Below are 26,847 nucleotides of genomic sequence, written 5' to 3' on the forward strand. Positions count from 1 at the left end.
AACAACAGTACAAGAAGCACAAACTCTGAAAATAGATATATCTATCTATATCTATATTTTATAGAGGTTTTAGAGGTTGGGAATGACAAAGATGACAACTATAATATCTGTATTCATTGGGTAAATTGCTCTTTCCATGAACATTGTTTCCATTTGGAATCACAGGTCATAACTTAATTTTTTAACATGATTCCTGTTAGACAGATTTAGCCTTTTGACATCAGCAGCTGTGCTGCTTATTATCCTGAAACAGATTCCAATAGCTGAGCAGTTTAAGCAGTTTGACATAATACAAATAATCACACTGTTTTTCCAAGAGTCTTAGTAACATTTTCCCAAAAGGTTTGACAAATCCCCTGTAATACATTTCTCTGCTGTGTCTTACATTATCACGAACCTCACTACTGGAGTAAATCTTACATTTTCTTAACGACTGGCTTATTGTGTTCAATCACTGCCAGCATATTCGCTAACGACATCTTAGCAGATAGCAGATGGTTTTCTTCTTTCTGCTGGCATGTGGCCTAAACACACTTAGAGGAAAAACGAGTCAGCTGCAGGGGAGTTTGTCAGCATTCAACCAGACAAGTGTGATCCTCCTGAGAGAGAGAGAAGTTTAATGAAGGCCAGATTTAGATCTGAGCAGCCTGGACGTCTCCTCCAACCTCTGGACAGGAAACCAGGGATTTATCCAACTGGTCCAGAGAGACAGAAATAGTGATGCAAGGGGAAGTAGATGAGATAACGTTGAACTGCTGAACACGTGCCATGGCATCCCAGGAATATGTGCATGCATGAACACATGTAGCCTACAAATATGCACAAATAGTCAAAAGTGTTACAAACAATACAAATCCACTTTTATATTACATTTGAGTTTGCTATGTTCCACAATCCCTCTTAGCTTTTTTATTCTAATAAGCTAAATAAACAAAATAACTCACAACTCAACCAACTATGGTTTGGTTGAAATAAACCCTAAAAAGTTAGATTGTAACCCTGAAAGTCAAATTTTCAAATCGTCAGCAGTGACCCCTCAGTCAACTGAGATTCTTCAAGTCGAGCAGTCGTTTCTTTTCCTTTTTTTGTGTGCAATTACTTCTGGAGACATTTCGGTCCCCAGAAGAAGCTGTAGAGTGAGTGCCCCTCACTTTCTCGCTGCTCTCCGGGGTAAAATCATTCTAATTGAATTCTAAGAATTTAGAATGCCAACACAAAAAGAGCAGAAGGTGAGGGACATCCGGCCGAAAATGAGGGACATCTGGCGCACCAGAACTATCCTGTAAATGAACCGTCGTCGATATAGACTATATTTCTACTGATGTTACATTTTTACTTAATTGCTTAGGATTGGGCCACAAGCAAGTCAGAAGTTTCTGTGATTTTCTCCATTTTCATCATAAAGCTAACGCCAAAAAACAATTGACAGCCCTCACAGGTGAAATACTACTTCTATTTCTGACATTTACTGGTCAGTAACAGAGGTAAACGAAGGTCGTAGATTTCTTAATGTCACTTTTAAGTCATGTGGCCCAGCATCCCTGGCTGTAAAATGTGTGGCCTCAGGGGTCGCACTCTGCTGGGCTCACGTGTTTACCGTCAGCTGGAGATGGGACGATTTGATATACAACGAGCAGACAGCTCATGAATCACAAGCGATGAAGAACCATTAAGGGCCCTTAAGGATAAAAACCGTGGACATTACTACAGATTAGTGAAGGGGAGGCCAATAAATGTCATTCCTTCAATATGTGGATGGATGGGTATATGTATGTGGGAAGAGAATGTACACTGTAGAAACCTGAAATAATAATAATGCTGGAACAAGAAGACAAAAAAATCAACAAATGCTCAACTTGGCTTTAAATTGCCAATAAACAAAAGCTGCAATAGCTAACAATAGATGAAATAGTCATTATTTTGTTGTGAGGGAGAACAAATCAGAGTCTGTGTGCTCTAAAAATGCAAATCACAGCTTGGATGAGGCGATATTTAGATATCAAAATCTCAGTAAAATGTAACGTTTTTGCTGTTATTGTGTCGCCTCTCAAATCGTCGATTCACCTCGCTTCCCACCTGGCCATTTTATGTGAAGTTATTGTACAAAAGTAAGAGTCCAGCTGTCGCTTTGATCAATAATTTATGGTCAATGATCTGTTTTGTCGACAGCAAATGGATGCCACAGCAGTACAAAGACCAGTCAGCCCACAGAGGCCACTGATGTTGCTCTGAGGAAACCCACCATGATCAAACAGGTAAGCCAAAACGGTCGGCTTTGTTTGCACACGAAGAGGTTCAGACTGTCTTCAGTCTGATGCTTCACATATTGATGAAGTTGTTTCACAGTGTCTGTTTCCCTTCATGGTTTTATGTAGTAAACAATAAGTGGATTAATCGATTTGGTCATCGACCAACAAGTCCATCGAGTTAAACAACAAAACACGTTCGAGATCTTAGTCATGCTGTAAAAAATAATGACATTGGATTAAAGAATGAACCGTGGTCCTTGGAAAAGTCGGATGTTTTGTTGACACATCCACCTCAACCTCCTCCTTCTGCGGACTTTGTCTCTCTGTTTTATTATCACCCGACAGCCTCCTTTCCTCTGGTCATAATTAATACGGCCGCTAGAGGCTTTGTCACTTGAACATAAACACGTTTTTGGTAAATGGCTGAACTGACTGATGCTGTCGTTCTTTTTGGGAGGACAGTCTCGTGTTTGTGTTGTTTAAGTCTGATCTGTTACGCTGTTTCCCTTCATGGTTTTACGTAGTGCTGAAACAATAAGTGGATTAATTGATTTGTAGTTCGCCAGAAAATGAATCAACAACTTTGATAATCTAGTAATTATTTAAGAAAAGCAGCAAGTCTTCAAATTAGAGAATTGAAATTGAAATTGTCGTAAAATTGGAATATGAAAATGTTTTTTTTGAAAACAAAACAATCTGAAGACAACACCTTGGACTCTGGGAACTCAGAATTGATTTTTCACAGTATTCATATAAACGATAACTTGAAAAAACAATTAAAAGCTTTGAGGCAGAATGGGTAGCTCTTTCAGTTGGGTTTTGTAAACACAACATTCAAAGTTGACCCCTCATCCCCAGCGAGTGTAAGCCAACCCCAGATTCTCTCTAGTTTTGGACCAAGCTTTTTCCACTTGGCGTTTTGCCTCTCTATATTTGCTTTTTTTCTGCACTGTGTCTGTCATATTCTTAACTTCCTCTTGGATGTGTGCTTACAATCTGGCACCTGGTCTCTGCGTTTTTATAGAGGTTGATGCCCAGAAATGTTCCAAACACGGCAAAATAAGAAATATTCAGCAGACGGCAGGGTCTCTGCAGATACAGACACTGCCACACGCTTCTAGTGGGTCATAAGTGATGATTGAGAGGGATTACTTTTTATTAGACTTTACATTGTCTTTTACGAAAATCCTAGTCATTGTAGGCCTGCCTTTAAGCAGTTCCCCAGCTACATTCACAATCTCTGTCCTCTTGTCTTGAGTGGCCTTAGTGCAAAAACATCGAATCCACTTTTGGTGCTCTCATTTCAGCAATTCTTTCCACAATCTGATATCGGTGTTTCCATGATGTAAAGCTGCCTGTCTACTGAAAGCAGGGCCGCTCCCACAGCTCTGATGGACCTGGGCCAACATTGATTACATGCCAACCCACGTGACTAATTACGAGTCAGATGAGGGCATACCGTTTCATGATCACACAGGAGAGTATAGATGGACAGACATGTTGGTGCCATATGGGCAGCTGAAATTTGGACTCCCACTTGTCAGAGTTTGTCAGTTTTGGAAAGGAGGCCAGCCAAGACAGTAGAAGCTCACGCTGGGAGCGCTGGAACCACGGATCACAAAACCTGGACTGGGATTGTGGTGGTCCAAGCTGGCCGCCGCCATGTTCTGTGCAGCGAAGGTGAGAACGGGGTTGTTGTGCTCGTTCATGCGGGTTTGTTCTGGCTGTGATGGTGTTGTTGGACCAGCGCAGGTGGATGTTGGAAGAAGGTGTGAGGGGTTGCTGATCACGTGTCCCGCCGTAGCCGCTCTGCACACAGCTTGTGTTTGATGCCTCGGGCTGTCATGTGAGAGAGATGATAACGATGTAGCAGCCGCCGTCTTGCACGCACATACTTACAGTAAACATGAGCATAGCGTGACAACACATAAATACACAAATATTTCATATTTTTGCGCAATATGTTGACACAGTCCTAAATCTGCCTCATCAACGCACTTTTATAACCCCTTCCATCTTAAACACACACACACTCACACACACACACACACACACATTTCTTCCAACACATTAACACACAATCAGAGAGGCTGAATCTCATTGGCTGCCTGTTTTCCCTCCAGCTCTCTCTCTCCTCCCCTCCTCCTCTGGTTTCCCTCCTAATCGTAATTAGTCTTTTAAAGATCATCATTCAACCATTTCCATCAAACCAACCCCCACCACTGCTACCTTCACCACTTCTGCTCCCTCCTCCCACACTATCTGCCTCTCTGGGGAGGGAGGTGTGGCAGGGATCATGTAAATTCCCCTCTTCCTCTTCCTCCTCCACCTCCTCCTGCTCCTCCTACTCTTCCTCTTCTTACTATTTCTTTCTTTATGCCCCCACCCCCCCATGCATCTCCGCCTTTACACTCCAGCATCTCCATCCATGAGCTGGCTCGGTGTCTCTCTCAGCAGTCTCTCTCTCTCTCTCTCTCTCTCTCTCTCTCTCTCTCTCACTCTCTCTCTCTCTCTCTGCATGGACATTGTCGGGTAAGGGGTGGAGGTTAGACTGGGTGGGGGTGGAGGGGACGCAGAGCCCCTCGCAGGCAGCATCCATCTCCTCGCAGCCTTCAACCTTAAAAACTCGCGTGACAGCAGCTTAACCGGAGGCTAGACTTCGTCACACTCCCACAGCCGCCACAGATTCCTCCTACAACCCTTTCTCTCTCTCTCCCCCCCCCCACCCCCACACACACACACACACACACACACCCATCCTCACCCCTAACGCTACCTTACCAACGCCAAACACCCCCCTCCCACCTCTCCTCCCCCACCCCCCGTTGCAACGCGACTCCTCTCCACTCACTCCGTAGCCTGTGAGACTGAAGGCAGCCTCGGTGCGTGGAGGGAAATAGTGAGAGAGGAGAGAGTGAGGCTTTCCCAGAATAGAGAACAAGGAGGAGGTGAGAGGGATAACGATGGAAGCCAGCTTTGACACTGAGGAGAGTTTTGACGATCCCTCCTGTCTCACCCCACAGCCCCCCGGCTCTGTTTCGCCAGCCAGGAGGCAGATCAAGGAGGTCAAGGAGACCAAGATCACTGTGAGTACCCTGGAGCTCCAACTTCTTCTTCTTCTTCTTCTTCTTCTTCTTCTTCTTCTTCTTCTTCTTCTTCTTCTTCTTCTTCTTCTTCTTCTTCTTCTTCCAATTCTGCTGTCTCTCCATCTCCATCCTCTTTGAGTCTCCTCAAGTGGTTGGAATAAGTTCATCTTTTTTTTTTCTCTCTTTTTACTATCATCTGTTGACATCGACTTCAAGCTCAAAACATAATGCATTATGGGTTCTCGTGGAGTAACATGGGGTTCCCTGTGTATTGGATGAATGATGAATAAAGAAGCTGTCCAGGACTCTTGCACTCATTTCTGACTGGCCATGATCCATAATATTGATTGAATGCCTGTCAGTGATTCATTAATGCTCTCAAGACACTGAAATGTGTGTCTTCGCTTTGCAATTTTTCACCATATTGAAATGTAAAGTATGGAACTGATCCGCACACCGTGGTTGGTATTTTTTAGAATCGCTTCTGTCTGAGCGATTTCATCGAGTTGTTGCTCAGTGTGATACTCTATTCCCTCCTTGTTCTTTCTCAAAGGACTCCACATGTAATCTGCAGGGCTGTGCGGGTCACACAGCAGCATTGGGAATGCTTTTGTGCGCTAGACTGTGAGGAACTCCCCCTTTAGCTTATAGTAGTGTTTGGACTGCACAGTCCTCTGCATCAGCCTGTAATACGGCTAAAAGGAGGAACTAAATGTGCTCTTCAATAAAGTATATAGTATCTTTGTCTTAAGATGGCCAGAGAGAAGCTGTGGTGATGTGATCAGTTATAATGATGGCTGTGGGAGGGGGTGAGGAGACAGTGTGGTGGTGATGATCAGGGGAAGACAGACAGAGGTGCTTTTGTGTCTCGCAGGGTCTGATTTTGCGCTCGGTGGGCTCGCTGACCTGATGCAGCCACGGGAGCCGTCAGTCTGGCTATTGTGAAAAACCCCTCCAGACCTGCGTGACATGCAGCAGGTCCAGTTTCCATGGTGACAAAAGCAATAGCACTGATTAATAGGTGTTGAAATGGAAAACACTGGCATAGGAGAAGATGAGACGGGAAGCCATTTAGAAATTCACAGAAGACATACTGTTTGAAAAAATATGATTTTCTTTCTCTCTCTTTGCAGGGCCTTTTCTAAAGCTTTCACCGCTCAAAGATCTATTGTGAATCTTTGCTCCATGATAATGCAGGGGAATTCTCATGTAGAGCTGAAGCATGAGAGCTTTTTTTGTATTTTAAACATGATTGTATATCTTAATCAGTTACCAATAAACAGGATTGCAGAGAAGTGTTCATTTCTGAAAACACAGCCGGTAAATGGAAGGAAATACTCAGCGTACAGTGCAGCAGTGTAAACAAGAATCATGCATGGATTGTGGTGGTGGATGGTTAGTTATTTCTGCTGCAGCTGATGAAGATAAAATATAAAATACAGGTGAAGATGGTTGAAACTGTAGCAGTGGCTGGATGACGTCAGTCCACAAAGGTGTCTTTTTGTTCGCCTAGATGCACCTCACATTACACAACCCTCCACAGTTGTCATGGTGATGCACACATCCATGACTGTTGGCAAAATGGACCCTCACAGGACGCTGAGGCTTCACACATAAGATAGGAGATACTGTACCCTTGTTTTCACCTTCACAGTGTGGCTAATCAAAACAAATGCATTTCTATTTTTTTTCAGCCTTTTAGACATTCGTTCACGTGCGGTTTGACTCGTTCCTATGCTGCGTATGCTTCTGCATAGGCACTGGGGGTGTGTGTGGGGGGGATAGTGGGGGGTGGGAGGAGACACAGTAGCTCGTTAAGAGTGTCATCTGGCCTCGTTGGCGGGACACTGACAGGGCTTTTTGATTGATCATTGAATTATCATCAATCATTGGAGACAAAAAGGGCGGAATGGAGGCAGAATGGAGTCTGTGATTATTTGTTGTGTGCGTGTGTGGGGGTGGGGGGTGGTCTTTTACAGCAAAAGTAATTTGTTGCTTAGCAACAGCAGCAGTGCATCCTACAGTCACATTTTCTGAAATATTCTGCTCAGAAATGGATGTGAGTAGCAAGTGTTTCAATCATTTGTTCGACAGCCAAACAATTCTTTTTTCTAACATCACTCACGGGCCATTTCCTTTTTCACTGTGTCATGATTTTTTCCCCTGTATTCAGCAAAACAAAAAAATAATAAATGAATGATGTAAAAACATTAAACCGTAGCCTATAATGAAACAGCCATTGCCTCTGGCCTGGATACAAAACCCTCATGAGACTGAACGTTTATGAACGCTTATTGAGGACAAAATGTCCCAGTTCCCTCATAACAAATGTACCGTTATATGTTGCTTGCAGCTTTGTTTTGTGCCAAACTGTAACAGTCAAAGATGAAATATGGCGACACAGCCTGCTGCAACATTCCAAGTCCAACAACTTAGATCCTTCAGAAGGATTTATTACATGCTGTGTAATAAAGGTAATCTATATTAATATTTTATTTCCAAACCCGGGAGCACCTTACTAAGCAGCCATAAAGGAGAAGTAAGTTAGCCAGACAGCCTTCCTTTAGATAAATGGTCTCATTTTCTGCTGGATGTGAGAGGCAGATAAACAGCAGTCATGATAGATGTGGGGCCAGTGTAATGGAAAATCTAGTGCCCATGACAATCAGTATGATCTCTGAGGCAGAAAATGAACAAAGTGACCGGTCGGCGCACGGAGTAAATCACACTTGTTGTTCCTTTGGATTGTGAAGTGTTACTGTAAATAAATGTGTCTCTTGTGTATGCATGTTTTAGCTGCTTTCTGACGTATGCCCGTTTGGCAGGTGGCCATATTAGTATTTCCTCTGGATTTGTAGTGATTATATAACCGAGAAGAGTATTACTCATCTGTTTTTGAAGTTGTTTATTGGAAGCTGTTCACATCAAGTGCTGCGGTGGCAGTGCAGAGAATGAGGGGGTCAATGTCGAGAGTTTATTGGAAGTTCAGCTTTTTCACGCTCGATATTTGCGAAGTCTAAAGCTGCAGAGTTTTATGCAAAACTCCACCCAACTTATCGTCATGAATCACACAGAGAGGCTGCAACAGTGAAGAGAATCTCAGAGACGGAGATGTTGTACATTTAAGTAATATTTTGAAGTATAAATCAGATGTGTGTGTAATGTAAAAGGAGAAAAAGCACTTAAAGAGAATTTATCACCAGCTCTGCAGTATCATGCAGCTTTTTACAACGTTCTGCCTTTTTGTTTTGGTTCTCCAGTTAGACATTGACTGGTTGAGTTTAACTACTTTTATTAACTCCAACATATACAATTGTAGGAAGCCAATACCTTCAAAAGAGCTCTAAGAAGCTGATCGTACCGTACACTACCTACCCAGCCCCAAACAACACAAATACATTTAGTGACTGTTAAAATAGAGTAAATATTGGTTAGATAAGGACAGAAACACAGGGATGATAGCGGGATGAATGATAATGTTGCTCCATGTCTGCTGGATGTAAATAGGCAACTGTAGTCATAATAACTTTAATGTGATAATACTGTATGTCAATGTTGTATTTAAGCAGCTATAATCACTATTTTTATAATCACAATGTATCAAATAACAATGTGAACGGGGTCCCGCGTAGTGATGAACCTACACAGTACGATCACCTACATCTGCAGCTACCCTCGACTTTACAGCTATTTATATTTATCTGTTCGACCCACAACTTTACTGGTTTAGTTCACTCTTACCGCTCTGCTTGAAAAACCCACTGTACACTACCTGCTCAGCAGCATCAAACATTAGGCTGCATTCACACCAAATCAGGCGTTCTCCCATTCATTTGAATGTGTGTAGTGCATTTAGGCTGCGGCGGTGGGGACCACTTTTTGCCATGTGGCAAAAAGTTTAAACAGATTCAACTTTTGGAGAAACGCAACCCGATGTCACGCTGCAGTAGCCAATCATGTAACCAGATTGGCTATTGCCAATCAGACTCAAGACGCCCACACGATGAAGAACCTTGTTTACCATGTAGGATTGAAGCATTCTGCTGTTTACCGAGCAACAGAATGGAGTGTAAAGTAGCGTTTCACATTTAGTCACTCAATTTGGCCTTGTGCATTAGTTTAAAACCCATTATAATGATAGGCCCTGCATCCTAGTTAGTTACAGAACGAAAATTTATTTTTTTAATCTGTCGATGCGGACAGAAAATCCCTTGTAGTACCCGGCATATTAGCCTGCATGACTAAATGCTACTGTAGGTTGGCAAACTGCTTTTATGTGTATTACTGCCACCTTTTGGATTGTTGGGGTTACAACATGACGTCACACAATTGTGACACTCCCCCACCGCCTTACAACCCTGCGCTAATAGCCACAACGCCTAATTCGGTGTGAATGCAGCCTAAAGCTACCTACACATGATAAGTGGCAAAACCGGCTTGCGCCGGCCGTTCCATTGATTTCCTCTGGGGAAATGCTCTCTGCTACCCCTGGCATCGTGCCCCGCTCGGATTTGCTGCTTTGTGATGCGCTCAAAGTTAAAATGATTTCAAATTTGACCGAAGTGCCGCTGACCTTTCAAAAGTGCAACCAATGAGATAACAGCATGTTGTTCCCTAGCAACGGGAAATAGCTTCCTTGCCACCCTTGATGACGAATACCTGCGCTGTGCTTTGCTGTCTGCGCGTTGCTCTGCGCCCTACCTAGCGGTGCACAGAGAGCAAATCGCTTATCATGTGAAGGCGGCTTAAGCAGCTGAAGAGACAGATATTTCTCTCAGGAGTTGGTAGAGACCAAAACAGAGCTAAAAGAGAGAGAATAGTGACATTCCTCAGGTGGATACCAACACGACTCGAAATGAATGATCCTGCTGGATGTTTAAAAAATCTGCAGTTTCAACTGTCGGACACCACTCTCATCTTCAGCCACTGGCATACATGAAGTGACACCATGTTGTTCAGACGATTCAAATGATGCCCGTCACACCTTTTTATTGGAAAGTTAAAAGAATGAAGCAGTTTGTTTGAGCCATCTGGTTAACGCTCCATGTTTTTCTTCAGTCTGTGTGACAGCCGTACAGTGGTGAGCTCATGCAGTAAACACCATGACTCAGTGTGTTTGTGGATGAAGCATCCTGTCTGGATGCCCATGTAGTTTGCAGCAGCGGTTGACATGGCACAGAGGGCATCTTGCAGTGCCAGGAGGGAGGGCTCACAGATGGTGAACATTACATAATTGCAGCCCCAAGAGTAATTGAAGACTCTGTGGACCATGGAGTCTGTATTCAGGCTGAGTGCTGGGTTTGTTTATCTGCAACACAACATATGCTCAAGTGTATAAAGTTGTTTTATTCATACTGTAGTACAAAAGGTTTCTCTGTGTTTTGGAGTGGACATTGTTGTCTCTCTTTCCCCCTGAAGGCCCATGGGTCACCTTCTGGATGGCCAACATTAGTATGTTTACTCATGCCTGACCTTTTTCTTCTCATCTGCATGATCCAAATAAAACCCAGGCCTGTTACCTCACTGCCTTAAATACATCATTTCAACTCCACTCCTCTTGTCTTCTTCTGACTTCTCATCTCATCTGTTATTTGTTTTTATTTCTCAGTAAGGTCGTTGCTATCAGTCATCTCTGTATTTCTTCTCTTTTCGCTTCAGATCAACTGTGTGACTTTCCCTCTGCCTGGAGAAAGTCCGGAGCAGCAGCTCCTGAAGCCCAACGAATGGAGCTACTGCGATTACTTCTGGGTGAGTTTGGCTGAAACGCAGAAACTACCGTGTAACTATCCCTTGTGATATTCTGGTGATGATGAGGCAGTACTGTATAGTCACTGTAGTCTGAAAACCATGGGTGACATGGAGGAGATGTGGCTACAAACAGGCAGCGCATAAATGATAAATTGGCTGGTGCCAGTATATCCTGCCCAGATATCGTTGCTGTCAGGTGAAAACCTTGTATGTCCAAAACTATTGTTTTTCGGGAAAAGAAAATGTTCATTTGAAAACATTTGATTGAACACTTTAGCTCAGACGAAATCGCCTCACCGTATTACAAAAATTTGTAAAACCCACAGAGAGATGTAAACGGTGACTGATAGCATTGATTTAAAATGACAAAATATGGAGATACAAGGTTGCAGCCCTACAGCAACGATATATAGCTTATTATCATTCACTATGTATGTGTTTGGTCCAACTATCCACCCACCAGAAAAAGCTCCAGAAGGTTCCTGTCAGCACATTTTGTTGACCTTTTTAGAGCAAATCTTTGCTGGTAAATGTAAAGTGCAGTTAAAGGCATCTAATGCTTACATTAGGTTATGTAACTAAATATGGCTGTGTGAATAGAAAGCAAATGGATCCGCTCTGGTTTAACAAAAGGCACAATTGGCTTTTGTGTTGAAGTAGGCAGATCAGGTGGATCGACCAGCTTCTGTGCAAACACAGTGATCATCCTGCTTCCTATGTCTCCCTAGTGGCTGCTGCGATTTTCCGTTTCCATACATTTCCATCCTAAATTAGATTTGTATGACAAAACCCTTCAGCCTGCATAATTGACTGAAATCTGATACGTGTTTCTTCCTCCATTATTACTCTTTGGCTCCTTGTTTGCGGCTTGTTGTGTCATCGCTGCTTGTGATGTTTTGTACGTCCACTGACCTGCCGCTCAAACCTGCTGTGTGAAATAAATCTGGCACCTCTGTTCCGCATCAGTCCTGTCACAAACAAGACAAAGCACTGCACATCCCCACACCCTGTTCTGGTGCTCTGAAACACACACACACACACACACACACACACACACACATAATACACATCCACCCATCAGTGATTGACGCACACACACCAACGCATGTCCTCCTTGACATGCAAGTGTGAGTCACATTTTCAGAGCTTATTCTCACAAACCCCTACACACTCTCAAACATACGGTACACAATAAAGAGGTGTTGACTGTAGCTGTGGTTGTTCATTGGTCCACTGCTGTTTTTGAATGATGCTCTCCTCCTGCTCAGAACGACAAAAAGGACCCCCAGGGGACCACCTCGGTGGCAGGCTTCGAGGTCCTTCTGCAGAAGCAGCTGAAGGGTAAACAGATGCAGAAAGAGATGGCTGAGTTTATCCACGAGAGGTAACAGTTTAATTTCTGATCATACTGTTCTAACAGCAAAACAGAGACTGCAGTTTTTTTGGACAGCAGTTTTAATTAATGAATAAAGGACAGTGTCAGACAGAAGCTCTAGAGGCAGCAATATTTCCATTGAAGGAGCCAGAGAAGCTTTTATTGGAGAAGAAGTTGGTTACATGAAACAAGCTCAGCTAAAATTAAAAAAATGTTTGATCTCGGAAGACCAGTAGGCTAAGTATTATGTCAGTAAACTCCTCTCTTAAAGGATAAGTCTGGTGATATTCTATCTCTTATGGTCAACAAATCTCATTAAAAGATCAAAACAACAAGTAGTGTGTGTGTGTGTGTGTGTGTGTGTGTGTGTGTGTGTGTGTGTGTGTGTGTGTGTGTGTGTGTGTGTGTGTGTGTGTGTGTGTGTGTGTGTGTGTGTCTATCACAGCCTAGTCTATATTCACAATGTTCAACTTCTGGGTTTGCTCCGTTGCCGCCGGAAAATTCCGCCGGATTTCACTCTTTTCAGCCGGATGTCTGTTTCCTTCCGCTTTCTCTGTGTTGGAATTTTAAACTATAGTCGATTTCTGAGGACTATGGTTGACTGCTCCTCAGATCTCTGCAGGGTAAATCCAGACAGCTAGCTAGACTCTCTGTCCAATCTGAGTTTTCTGTTGAACAACTAAAACAACTTTTGTTGTTGCACCAAAACAAGTTCCTTCCCGAGGCTATTTTGCAGCGGCACCGTGGCTCTGCCCTGTGGGTAGCGGCGCCCATGACGGTTGTGATTGGTTAAAGAAATGCCAATAAACCACAGCACGTTTTTCTCCCATCCCGGAATGCTGTGTGGACTAGCCAGTCCCTCCTTTTCAGCACTGTGGACGAAGGTCTGGCAAAGCGAGACTAATCACAGCCTGATATATCTTCGTCCTCTGTGCATGGAGCTCCATTGTTGTTAATAACATAACCATGAACACACACTGTAGTTTATTTTGACTCTATCCCACATACACTATCCTGCTGCCACAAATACTCACAAAAGCGCCAAATGTAGATGTATGTGTTGTATGAGACAGACTAACACATTTCTGGTTTGGGTCTTTTCATGGGATTTACTAACAGTAACAAACTCTTTAACCTTCTTTTCCAATGGTTTTGAGTCCAGTTTTGCCAATTCTGGTGAATATTAAACACAGCTTCATTATTCATCATGGTCAGAGAAATAAATTCATGCCCCTTCGTATTGTTCAATAGAGCTGTCAGAGTTTAATCTGTGTGTCTTATCACCATCAGTATTTGTATGTCTGTTCATTTGTCTCTGTGTTAACACGCAACACGCATGGAAACGTTAAGACACTTCTGGCTTCATTTATTTTGTTAAGGGAAATTGAACAACATCAAGTAATACTGCAGGTAATTATAGAAATGACACTTTACAAGTGGTAAGGACAATTTTGTATTTTTGGAGTACTTGTACTGTACATCAGCATTAATATGTTATGTTACTTGATAGCCTACTTTTACTGCACTACATTTATGACAGTTATAGTTACTAGTTACTTTGTGAGTTCAGCTTTTGCATACATTAATGGGCTTATTAAATATGATACTTTTTCTTCTTTTTTAAACTACCCAACAGTACTGTATTTAAAGTAAATTGAATGCATGGCTTTTCTTATACTCTAGTACTACTGTTTTTACTGAAGTAAAGGATCAAAATACTTTACACATAAACACAGAGGATCAGATTTACAAAATGTACGAACATATGTACTTTTTATCACCAAAATAACTAAATCAAAAGGCACTTTTTGTTAGCTGTATGAAAACCTTACCTCAAAGTTCTGCATCTGTCATGGCCGTGCATATTTAAGTTCTTAAAGCTATAGTGCGTAGTTCTGTCACCCCCATGAGGAATTCTAAGTAATGACAACAAAACTGTCAGCGCGTCCACATGATACAAGCCTTCCGTGACCGTGCAACCCCCCTGCCCCCTCCCCTCCACGCAGTTGCTAGTAGCCGAGAAGGACACGGAGAATTAAAAAAAACATGATGGACTCTTCAGAAGAGGTAATTATCTTCACTCGAGTTTCTGCGAGGGAAAGTCACCGGACGCCACAATCTTCTGAACATAGTCATACTGGGAAATACAGGGAGAGTTGTGTGGAGCTGATAGTCTTAATTAGCTTTGTAGCAACTCATTTAGCGATGGCTTGAATGTAACGGACGTTCATTAATATCAAAACGTTACACACTAAAGCTTTCAAAGGTCTGTGGGGTTCCAAGCGTTTTTTCTTATTGCTGCAATTTATGCTCGCACCCAGTAATTAAAGTGTCTTTAGATCTCAACAGGAGATGCATAGATAGCTTAGCTCCCACTGAATCTGAAACAGGATGTCAAAAAACAACATGAATAGTAGAAGTTCAGTTAAAACCTTTACATCCGATCTCACGTCTCTCTATAGAATTAGCTCCACCTAATTGTACAAAAGCTCTATTCACATCCTGGTCCCAGTCGTGGGAAGTTAATGAGGATTCTTCTCTGAATAAACTCTCAGGTTTGATTCACGAGGCCCCCATCTCCCAAATCTCTCAGTGAGATTACTATTCAGTGCTGACCTTTCTGTGTTGTTTCGCTGTGTTGCTCGGTGCTGCCAAGTATCCGAAGATTTTGGTCAAAGAATGGGCTTTGTGACCTTCTTTAGGTGACAGATTTACTCAGGTGTGGATGGTAAATGTGAGACCGGTGCAGGAATTGAATGTCACAGAGGGCACAGACATGGCTACTCTGGCTGAATGGCCTTCGGGGCAAATATCAGAGATCACATTTCCATCTCTTAAATGAACATTGAAATGAGAACAGCCATTCTGAAAATGTGCTGTTCTGTACAATACTGCTGCAGAGTTTTTCACAAGTACAATGGGATTATTGATGTACACGGATCACTGCTAGATTTCAGCTTTGCAGAAAGTTGTAGTAAGTAGTTTCTTTAATTCTGCTGCAGTGCACCCCTGAAATGGTCTGTGTTAAAGCATATTTACCACCTCCCTAAAGCGGTTTCCATCCTTCCTCGAGCCAGGCAGCTTTCACATCTTGGTCTTTGTGTTTCAGGATAAAGATTGAAGAAGAATATGCGAAGAACCTCTCCAAGCTGTCTCTGAACCCCCTGGCAGCACAGGAGGAAGGGTGAGTACAGTAAATAAAAGCTGTAAGACCAAATAGTGTGCGCAGCTCGAAAGCTCCCTCTGCAAAACAGTATAGTAATTACAGGACTGTGTCTAAAAATAGGAGTTTTTTAAATGGCCGTATCCCCACAGTACTTTTTGTGTTTGATGCACCATGTTACTATGATCAAAGAGTGGATGTTTTTTTCATGTCTCTCTGTCAGCAAAATAACAGAAAAATCTTTGAGCAGATCTCAAAATCAGTGGACAGAAAAGATGAGGCTTGGCTCGAGAAACAGTGGATTTTGGTTGCTTTCCAGCTCAGGAAATTCCTCGATTAGAGAACATTTTTGCCATAAAAATGAAACTAATGGAAACACAAACACTAGTCCGGATATCAAGCTTGCAGGGTCAGACAATTAGAAAAGTCGTAAACAAGCCAACAGCTTAATCCCATTTATCTGAAGAAGATGAAGGCGTACTGTAAAATTACAGCCTGAACTGTGCGTTGTAAACATCCATCACAATTTACAGCTGGACTTTTCAAAATAAAGTGTGCTAATCTGGTAAAACTGTCAGCTTGTTTACAACTTGTCTGACTGCTCATGTCTGTTTACAATGGCATTATAACCAGTGGTGGAAGTATTGAGATCTCCATTACAAGTAAAATTCCTAAATTCAAACCTGAGGAATTCCTAAATTCAGAAAACTAAAATACTCAATATGCAAAAAGGCACAATTCAGTATTCCTTTCATCATTTTTCATATATTTCAATATTATAATTGGATTATTGTTGCTGATACATTGACGTGGAAGCAACTTTTTAATACTATTAAGGTTTATAGATTGTTGGATAGCCTGTTCTGTAACAGTGGATCATATTTTATAAACTAATCATATGTTTTACATATAAAATCTTAGACTGATAAGTAATATAACATAGTCAGATAAATGTAGAGGAGTGAAAAGAACAATATTTCCCCAAATTCTTTTTAATGGAATAGAAGTATAATGTATCATAAATTGGAAATAGTCAAGTACAAGTATCTACAATTGGACTTGTGCAGTACTTGAATAAAGGTAATTGGTTGATGTGGAAACGATGGCTGGGGCATTGACAATTAAACACAACTTGTAATAAAAAGAGTTTTTGTTTCAAGTTTAATTTATCTTATAAGCATGTCTGGCTACCTTGCGTAATACCAGTAGTAACTGAGCATTACATCCAAGAGTTTACATATCAGTAGATACACTATATTATTTAGTGGGGTTACAGGTTACAACAACAAAAAAAATCCCTGTTCATGACTAGCACATTCACAGTGTCGTGGTTCCCCATTTTGTTTTAGTTAACATTGAAATGGTAGCCAGGATTTTCAGGATTTATTTGACATCAGTGCTTTCTCAGGACTCTGGGAGAAGCCTGGACTCAGCTGAAGAAGAGTCTTCATGATGAGGCTGAAGTTCACCTAAAGTTCTCCAACAAGGTAATATCGGTTGTGATCGGAAAGGAATGCATTCATTGTGACATCTCATATAGAGGTGAAAACCATAAATTAATGGATTGACAGGAATATTAACCTGCAACTATTTTGATAATCGATTAATTATTTCGGTCACAAAAAAACTGATTTTAGCTGCTTTTCTCTGTCATACATGATGGGAAACTGAAAATCTTTTGGTTTCTGATTGATGGTCAGATAAAGCAAAATAATATGAAGAATCCACCTTCCGGTATATTATAATGGTCTTTTCTTACAATTTTTTTGACATTATCTAGACAGAATAATCAATTGATTTGTAAATAATTTAGGTGTAAAAAAGTAATGGATGGCTAAACATGTATAGCTTTCTTCTCAAGCATTTTCACAAACATTTTAGAGTCTACCTTCATCCCTCTGGATGCCTTCGGTTTGCAGTTCTGCCCCCTCAGGTCAAGTGTTTAATGTTTTCAATCAAGTGAAGTAATGGATACTTGATCTGACCACATCCTGAGGTGACGTGGCTTGTTTACCTCAACCTTGTCAGCTCTGAGCGAAGAAAATGCCCTGTCCGCGGTCCGATTACCAGCGATGCACACTGGCCATGCAGACGCAGCCTTAAATAACGCAGAGGCCGCCTCGGAGCTCTTTCAAAGCCCTCTGTTGTCTAATTAATTAGTTACGTGTTCTGACAAACCCCTACCCAGAGCCATGCAGCCGACTCCCTGCCCCACCACTTCTCTGACACTCCATGCTTCACTATGAGACGGGTGAGGAGAAGGTAATGCGTGGTCAGGCAGGGAATGAGAAGTCTTATCAAGCCTGCAGATGCTGTCTGTCTCATTTTCTAAAAAGCAATACATTTCATCTGTATCTACCAGCTTTGGCACTTGCACGAGATTAGGGGGCGGAGAGACTGAGTACCCAGGGCCCAAAAATATGCTAGAATGAATAGCTGTGGATGCGGGGAGGGGCCCATACAGAATGCCTTTTTACAGGGCCCAGAATGGTGTGCGACTCCCCTGCTTGGTTTAACATGCTTTAACTTTGTGCACATGTGATACATAACCTAGGATGTCATATGGTCATGAGACAACAGAAACACTGCAAAACAGTGCAAAATACAGTGCATACCGTAGGATAGAAGCTTGTTTACTTTTTTTTACATGACACATCAACAATTATTAAATAACCTGTTTTCACAGCTCCACACTGAGGTAGAAAAACCCTTGCTGACGTTCAGGTGCGACAACTTCAAGAAGGACCTGAAAAAGTACGACCATCACATCGCTGACCTCAGGAAGCAGCTGGCGAGTCGCTACACAAGTGTGGAGAAGGTACCGATTCTGACATGCCAGTAGATTATTAATTCATTTAATAAATTAATGATACATTTAATTATTATTAATGGATTTTAGTCCAGATACACCGCAATGGGCATTTTCAGATGACAGATGTAGTATTTGTACATATACTGTAAAAGAAATTCTCCATCATTCCTAACTGGCCAATGTTTCCCTCCAAATAGTGATGTTCTAGTTGCACAAGAAAATACACGTTAGTGTTTGTATAGATCAGAAAGTTACATAATGAAAAGAGCCTCAGTAACTCCTACACTTGGAACATGTTGGTACTTAACTGCTTCCCACATGCTAAAATCATTTCATCAATGAATTAGTTTCCTCTGTATACACACACACACACACACAGTCACACACAGTCAGTGGGTTTAGGTTGCATCCATCCCACGTTTTCTTTCTGTTTTAATCATTAAAAAAATTGATTTTCTTGGCACCACCGTTACTCTATGTTTACCTTTGAAACACTATTACACCATGACCTTCGGAGCGGTGCCTCAGTAAAGAATAAGAGGAAAGACTCAATGATATGGATAAAGAAAGATTAAAGGATGAGACCAGGATCAGAGCGTGTAGCCAACATGTAAAGGCTGTAATGATTCTTGTAATAGATGTAGGTACAGTAAATCTGAGGATTATGCTGGAATGACTCATTGTTTCTATGTTCACACCTTCTACGTGTGTGTGTGTGTGTGTGTGTGTGTGTGTGTGTGTGTGTGTGTGTGTGTGTGTGTGTGTGTGTGACGCAGGCGCGTAAAGCCCTGGCAGACAGGCAGAAAGATCTGGAGGTAAAGACCCAGCAGTTGGAGATCAAACTCAGCAATAAGACCGAGGAGGATATCAAGAAGGCCCGAAGGAAATCCACACAAGCAGGTCAGAAGTCACAGAGTCAACGCTTTAAATAAGAGCCAGTCACAGCAGCCATGTTTGGAGAAGTTTATTTGAACTTAAGGTGTCACTATGTCACCAAATAACTGCACTGACACACATGTGAGAGAATGCAAAAGGGATAGTTTGGTTGTTTTGATGGTTGGTTTTCATCCATAGTTAGTGTATCACTAGTCTATATCCTTGAAGTTCCACTTCAGGGATTGCTCCGCTTCCGCCGGAAAATCCACCAGATTTCACTCATGTAGGCCGTTGCCTTGGGCTCCCTTTGTGTTGGCATTTTAAACTCTGGTGGATTTATGAGGACTATGGTTAACTGCTCCTCAGATCTCTGCAGGGTAAATCCAGACAACTAGCCAGACTATCTGTCCAATCTGAGTTTTCTGTTGCACGACTAAAACAACTTTTAAACGTACACACGTTCCGTGTCCACACGACATTTTAATTTTTGAAAAAACTTTCAAAAATTAACAATAATTTGGAGGCCCCTCTGGAGTGACTCTGAGGACGCAGGACGTTAACAGGCCAGCCCTATAATGGATGGGGGCAGCAGCAAAATGTATTTTAGCAACCTAAAAACATCAAGTGTATACATCACTATATTAAGAATATTTTCACCTCTTTACCTTGCCGTCAGCCCTTTCTGACGGGGAATTGAAGCCGCTGTATCCATCTATAGACTCTTCAAAGCCACCAGACTCCTTTGAGAAAAAAAACGCGGAACACAGGAGCGAATGGTCTACTGCTGCTTCGATCGGTTAGTGTTATTGTGTGACTTTGGTGAATCCAAACAAACTCTTTAAAACACCAAAGTCACACAATAACACAAACAAACTAACCGATTGAGGCAGTAGCAGACCAGTAGCTACCGTGTTCTGTGAAGGTAAAATATATAAGTGTTGAATGGTGGCTTTGAAGAGAGCCTAGATAACTGTACAGTAGGCCATCTACTGCAAGTAATAAACTGACTATGAATAAGTACCTCATGCCCACTCAAAAATGTATACATATATATAAATGTTGTAATTGTTGTTCTCAGGCTTCTGTAGAGAGAAAAGCACTGCAGGAACTTATCTCGTTTTTCTCTGTTCTCAGTAGTTCTCGCTCAGTAGATTAGTCACAGTCCACAGCACTAATCAATGGCGCTCATAGTTACAGTCAGCCTTGTGTCAGTGATCAGCACTGCTGCCTCAAAGTTGGGCCAAATGTCATTACGGCTCACTGCACTCGCTGCCAAAGATGGAGATGTGTTTTTACCTTCACTGAGTGAATATTAATACGCTCAAGTCATGTTTCTGTTTCTGACACTTCTTCAGGTTTTATTTAGATGTATAGAGAGCTGAAATATTCTGCAGTGTTTGACCAATAGTCATCATTTGAAAAAAAGTTTAAAAAAACTTGCATCTCATTTGGGTTTGGGAGAGAGACATGAGCGAAGTGACAGAAGTACTCAGATCCTTTACTGAATTAAAAGCCCAAAGATGAATTTGACGCAAATGCGAACAGTTCAGGTTGTTTAGCGTTGATTTAAAAATAGTAGTTGTCAAACCAAATCTGAGATCTGTTTCGTGTTTGTGCAGAAATGTGCAGCGTTGTGGGCAAAGGGGAGTTTTAGCTGTCAGTCAAAAACTATTATTTCAGTTTAGTTTTTATAAAATGGAACGTTTGTTGTAAAACAAACCCAAAACATCAGAATATATTTAATCCAGTTGTCTTTATAGCTGAATTTATACTGTAAAGCCCTGATAATAACAGCTTCATGTCCTCATTAAAAGATTCATGTTTGCATCATTGAGGAGTGAATTCTGAGCTCCCTCTGCTGGACCTTAAATGTTTTGCTCTACATGTGTACCACAGATTAGTTATACTACTACTACTACTACTACTACTACTACTACTACTACTACTACAACTACTACTACAACTACTACTACTACTACTAACAATAATAATAATAATAATAATAATAATAATAATAATAATAATAATAATAACAGACATGCTGAGCTGAAAAAGATGCTGAAAAGTTTGGAGAAAAAGAAATAACCTTGTAAATGCTGATTGTTGTTTCCTTGTGGACTGCCAGCATCCCTTTGTTGACCTCTGACCCCTCTCTATATTCTCCAGGAGATGACCTGATGCGCTGCGTGGATCTGTACAACCAAACCCAGTGCAAGTGGTTTGAAGAAATGGTCACCACCAGCATGGTAGGACTTTAATATGTTTCTAAGTACGAAGGTTTATCAAGGAGACGGGAATAAGAAAGAATATTTAAAGAGAATGGTTGATTTTGCTATTATTATTTGTACAGCAGTGGGGTCTGTGGGAGTAAGTAAAGCCAATGTGAACAAAACACAAGTGGTTACCGTTTTTTCTCTGTTACTGAATGTGAACTTTTGTCTTCCTTCCACTTCAGGAGCTGGAGAAACTGGAGGTTGAACGGATCGAGTGGATTCAGCAGCATTTACGCCAGTACACGACTCTGCGGCACGAAACAGACATGTTCAACCAGAGTGTGAGTCTGAGTTCCTTTTTCTTGTTTTTGTCTGTGCCGATACTGAAGATAGGAACTGTCCGTGATATCAAACTGATGCTTTATATGAGTATGGAGTATTCCCTAAAAACAAACCTTAAGACATACTTAAGAAATTAGGAAATTCTTTGCATTTTTCAATCAATTAATCAGCAAACAACTCCATTATTGGATGTACCTGATGTACTGTGCTTTGACATGATTTGCGTGCCACTTTGTGTGAGTGTAGATGTTTTGACAGATAGAGCCCTACAGCTGGCGTTTCCTCTGTCAGCCTTTCATCCAACTCACTTGCTGTCATCACTCTGCGCCTCAGAGGAACCCAGCCAGACTCTGCTTATTTAGGAGGCAAAGAGTAAACCCAGTAAATCTAACGAGACGTATTCTGTCAGCACTGCGGGAATAACAAGGGTGCTGCTTCTCTGTGAGCTCCTCTGAGATGATAAAAACACTAGAGATCAACCAGATGATCTGTAAGCAGAATGTACATTCTAAGTTATACATCTCTTTTGAATCGGGTCATTATTATAATACTCACTGACTCTTGTTGCCAGAAAACTGCAACGATAGACACAGAATATTGCTTTTGTAAGGATGGAAACTGATTTAATCTAATCTTAAACCAACACTAATAAAGTAATTGAATTTAAAGGTCCAATACGTAATATATTTACTGTAATAAATCCTAAAAATGCGTCATCAGAGATTAAGGAAACATGCTAAGTTGAAATACTATCTTTTCTGACAACAATGCTAATGCCAGTATTTTCTCCTTTTGAAAAATGTAAACCCAGTGCACTACAGCTGTAAGGTTAGTACAGCCATAAAAGCAGCAAACAAACGAACAGGATCAACGGAGATAGATTCTACCCGACCTAAAAAAAAAAAAAAACACGTTTCTAACAGTTGCGTGACCAGAGACGTAACAAACCCGTCTGGGTAAATACTGGAGATGTATTTGAAAGATGGAGACAGCTTAGAGCCAAAAAGGACACAGAGTTGGCTAATTTCCTCCTGAACAGGTAAGCATTAGCTTCAGGCTAATTTATCACAGCTACTAGGGACGGGCATTTAATGTCATTTCAACATTTGTGTATTCCCATTGAATTATATAGCTATAGAGTACCCGAGTTGGTTACTCGCAAAAACAATTGAGACACAGCCAGTAAAGTGATCCCGACTGGTCCTGGCTAACGCCGCCATGCTAACCCTGCTAACTGCTAACACTACCGGTGGACCAGGCAAGCGGGCCACGGCTGTTTACAACGTGTATCCTGTTTAGTGGCTGTAGCCGACAACGGTGAGTTATTTTAAGCCAAGAGAGGGGGGCTGTAAATCGGGAAGAGATGACCTTGAGTTTGCAGTGTGTTTAGCGATTGTTGCTGTAATTCTAAGCCAATAAAGTGTGTTCAGTCGGGTGGACAGGACGGCAAGGTAGTGTTATTTTTAGCGGTTCTCAAGACAAGGAAGTGTGTCTGTCCGTCGGGTGGAGAGGACAGCAAGGATGTTGTGTTTTTAGCGGTTCTTACGGTAATTCTAAGCCGAAAAAGCCTGTCAGTTGGGTACAGAGCTCCGCGAGAGCACAGGCTTTAATGACTGGCAATATAGCCAGCATCTAACATTAGCTACTCCGCTGTGCTGTGGAGTAATGTCTGGCCCGGTGAGACAAGCATCTAGCAACATTGTTGTGGATGCTCCGGTCTCAGCCTGGCAACCAACGTGAACTTTGAGTCTGGGGAGGAGGGGGCGGGAGAGGCGACTCTCTCCAGTATTTTGAATTTGTACTGCAGTAACTATTTTAAACACTAGCTGTCAGTATTACATATTGCACCTTTAAGACAAAGTGGGGTTACACACTGGTTTAGCCCTTGGTAGGAGAGCCCATCTAAAGTTATAAAGGACAACAGCTACCTGTATTTAATCTTAATAATAAATGTAAAACAGTGATTTAGCAATCATTGTAGAGCACTAAATTCAGCATTAATGGGGCTGTACTTGACAAAAACAGTGAGCTGGGATTGCCTCCACACGGCTCTCAAAGACTGCCCCTCAATTCAAGAAAATGCATGTCATGTCCACGTGCACTAATGTGCATGCACGGCCGGACCGCTATCAAAACAAAGAAAAGAGAAGCTTGGATAAAGACACACACCAAGGTAGTGTGACTTCATTCTATTTTAATATATATTTTATTTTATATTAATGGTCTGAATGTTGAGTACAGCACTTTAATCTAAAAGATCTAGATAATTCTTTCACCGGTGGTGCTATCCATTTTCTCATCTAACTCGCTGCCAGAAAGCAAATAAGCTATATATATAATAATTAAAACCATGAATATATGCATACCCAAATTTTATTTCCAGTTAGTTTTTCTGGCTCTGGCTTTGGACCAAAGTGTTGGGCGGACAAGCCAAATTATGTCCGTACACTGTACCTGACCTGCTGAGGTAATAACAATAAATGCTGCTGTTTTGTGGGCTCATATTATTGTTTATGTCTGTAGATGGTGGAGCCGGTCGACCAGCTGCTGCAGAACGTGGATCCAGCCAAAGACAGAGAGCTGTGGGTGAGGGAGAATAACACCGGTGATGTTCGGCCAGTGGATATGGACATTTAGACCATCCTGACCTGAGATCAGCCATTCTGTCTTTAGTATTATAACACATCCACAGAAGTCCCAGAACAATTCTGATAACACAGATCTAGGGACAGTGCATGATTAGACTACTGAGCTCTGCTCATCCTCTCTCTGACAGGAAGAACGAGAGGAAAGGTTCATGCAGGCAGGAAGCCCTAATGGATCAAAGTACCAGCATGTTCCTTCTAAATTTTAACCCTCTCATAATCCACATTAGCTTATTGAATGCCATTAAACATATTCTGCTGTTTACCTGTTGTAAAGTTGTAACTATTAGAAAGATTACATGTATTTCGAATTGTTTAGTTTAGCTTCAATCTACAGTTTTGAGTGAACCAAACAAAAACAAAAAAAAGTCTGATTATTGATATTACCTTTATTTTAGATACGGATATTCAAGCATACTGAGATCTTAGACTGAATATGATATATTTTCATATTTTGCTGGTTCATTTTGGTGGGAATGCATGCTTTAAATATCTTGCTTTTTCTGTATATGGGGAGCTGAACAGTTTGTGGAACCATGGTGGTTGTTTTTGGTATAGTTCATTGAATTCAAACACGGTATTCTGCATCTTGTAAGTGACAGAATTTAGGAGCTTTCTCGCACACACAAAAACAAGAATTAACGTGTACAGCGTTAATATCCAGTAACCTCAATTGTTTGGATAAAAAAACACTGATATAATGTGATTTTGGTGGTCATGGTTGATCGGATTGACGCCACGGTCTACTTTGGATCAGTCCGGAGGAAAAAGGTGGTCCAAGTTACACTGAAACACCTTTTAGTGCCTAGCGGTTATATACCTGGAATGTCCTTGACATATTCTACTTTACTGCATAAGTGTACATTTGTACGTACAGGCTAGATGTATTTTGCTGTCAGATGTTTAACAGGCCCAAATGATCTTTGAGGCCAATGAGGTGTTTGTACTGTACAATGTTGTTTGTGTTATTTTTGGTAAATGTACAGAGAATATCTTTATGATGGTGATTGAAAGAAAAAAGCTAAATTCAACAAATGAAATACCCCAAAAGAGAAGATAAAGTAGTGAATTTGTGATGTGGATTAACCTGGGCAGGACATTGATGATCTACAGCCAGCTGACTCATCTCAGTTGCCCAAACGAAACACATTTTACTGTATCAGAGACTGCATGAACAGTACGTGTCTGTGTTTACATGTATGTGTCTGTCTTTGTCTTTACATTTTGTTGTTTTTTAAAAGCAAATTCTAAATTTCTCAAAAGCACAAAGCCAATCAAATAACAAAAGCCGTAATCCTAATCCATCTGCCGGGCACAAGAAAATAATTGCTATTAAAAAATATATATATATAAATGCTTACCTGCCTTATCTCCAACTTTGATAATGCGTTAAATGCATTGCATTATTTTTGTGTTAATTGAAGGAAAGTCATCTTTATTACAGACTTTGCTTTAAACCCAAACGCTGATGCGCAGGTTTAAATAGCGTATATGTTGTAGAGGTTTTATCAGTGTGTCAATGTTGTGCACTAAATGTAACAAGTTATTATGTTTCAACTAAATGTTCGACAGTTTCATGATGACGTACCTGTTGAGTTTACTGCCCTTCTGTGATTAACATTTTCATAACATGCATTCAAATCCGATGTTTTATGAATGTTTCATCATAGGTGACCTCTGTCCAGACGGTGTACTGTGGAATGCAGTGTCCAAAATAAATCTCCTCTTTAAAAATGTAATATCACGGTGTGTTTTTATGTAACTGTATTAGGAGGATAATATTTTCATGGTTGGCATTGTTTAATCAGCTGAAACTTTTGATCTTCAGGTCAGTGTACAGGCTCACCAAATGCCACTGGATCCAGTAAAGATTGGAAGGGAAAGTATGACAGGTGGACGGACACTCGTACAGTGAGTATTCTTCCAGGTATTAACCCGAGCCAAAACCGGCTTTACTACAAGATAATGCACAAGCAAAGCACTATATTTCTGATGAAGAAGCTTGAGGTTAATAGGGTCAGATTATACTTTAAATTCTTTTGACGCAACTGTTTGCGCCCTCTCCCCACCCCAAATAATTACCAGTCAAATAATTACCACTACCTTTAACAGTCCCTTAAAAGTCATTTTTGCAAATGTTTATTGAGGAATGACATGCATTCAACACGTTTGTAGACCTCAAGGATACACAAAAAGCTTTAGAAAATTCGACAGGGTACCTTGAAATAAAAAGTGATTTCAAAAACAGAAAAAAAAACAAAATAACACAAAATGTACATATAGTTCTATTCTATCCTTGTCATTGATTACTATCTAACTATATGGTAGAAGGCCAATG

General features: G+C 41.2%; 1 protein-coding gene across 1 annotated transcript; it reads left to right on the top strand.

Annotated features, from left to right (window-relative positions):
* The first annotated feature begins 5,126 nt into the window (after positions 1-5,126).
* Positions 5,127-26,191, top strand: gas7a (growth arrest-specific 7a). The gene is made up of 10 exons (XM_078269524.1): positions 5,127-5,335; positions 10,994-11,083; positions 12,352-12,467; positions 15,568-15,642; positions 17,030-17,108; positions 18,308-18,439; positions 19,210-19,333; positions 21,476-21,555; positions 21,765-21,863; positions 24,388-26,191. Exons 1-10 carry the CDS (start codon positions 5,213-5,215, stop codon positions 24,499-24,501), a joined length of 1,032 nt encoding a protein of 343 aa, XP_078125650.1. The 5' UTR covers positions 5,127-5,212; the 3' UTR covers positions 24,502-26,191.
* Positions 26,192-26,847: the final 656 nt, after the last annotated feature.

This window comes from Sander vitreus, chromosome 15 (genome assembly GCF_031162955.1).
Source record: "Sander vitreus isolate 19-12246 chromosome 15, sanVit1, whole genome shotgun sequence".
In the NCBI taxonomy this organism is placed as follows: Eukaryota; Metazoa; Chordata; class Actinopteri; order Perciformes; family Percidae; genus Sander; species Sander vitreus.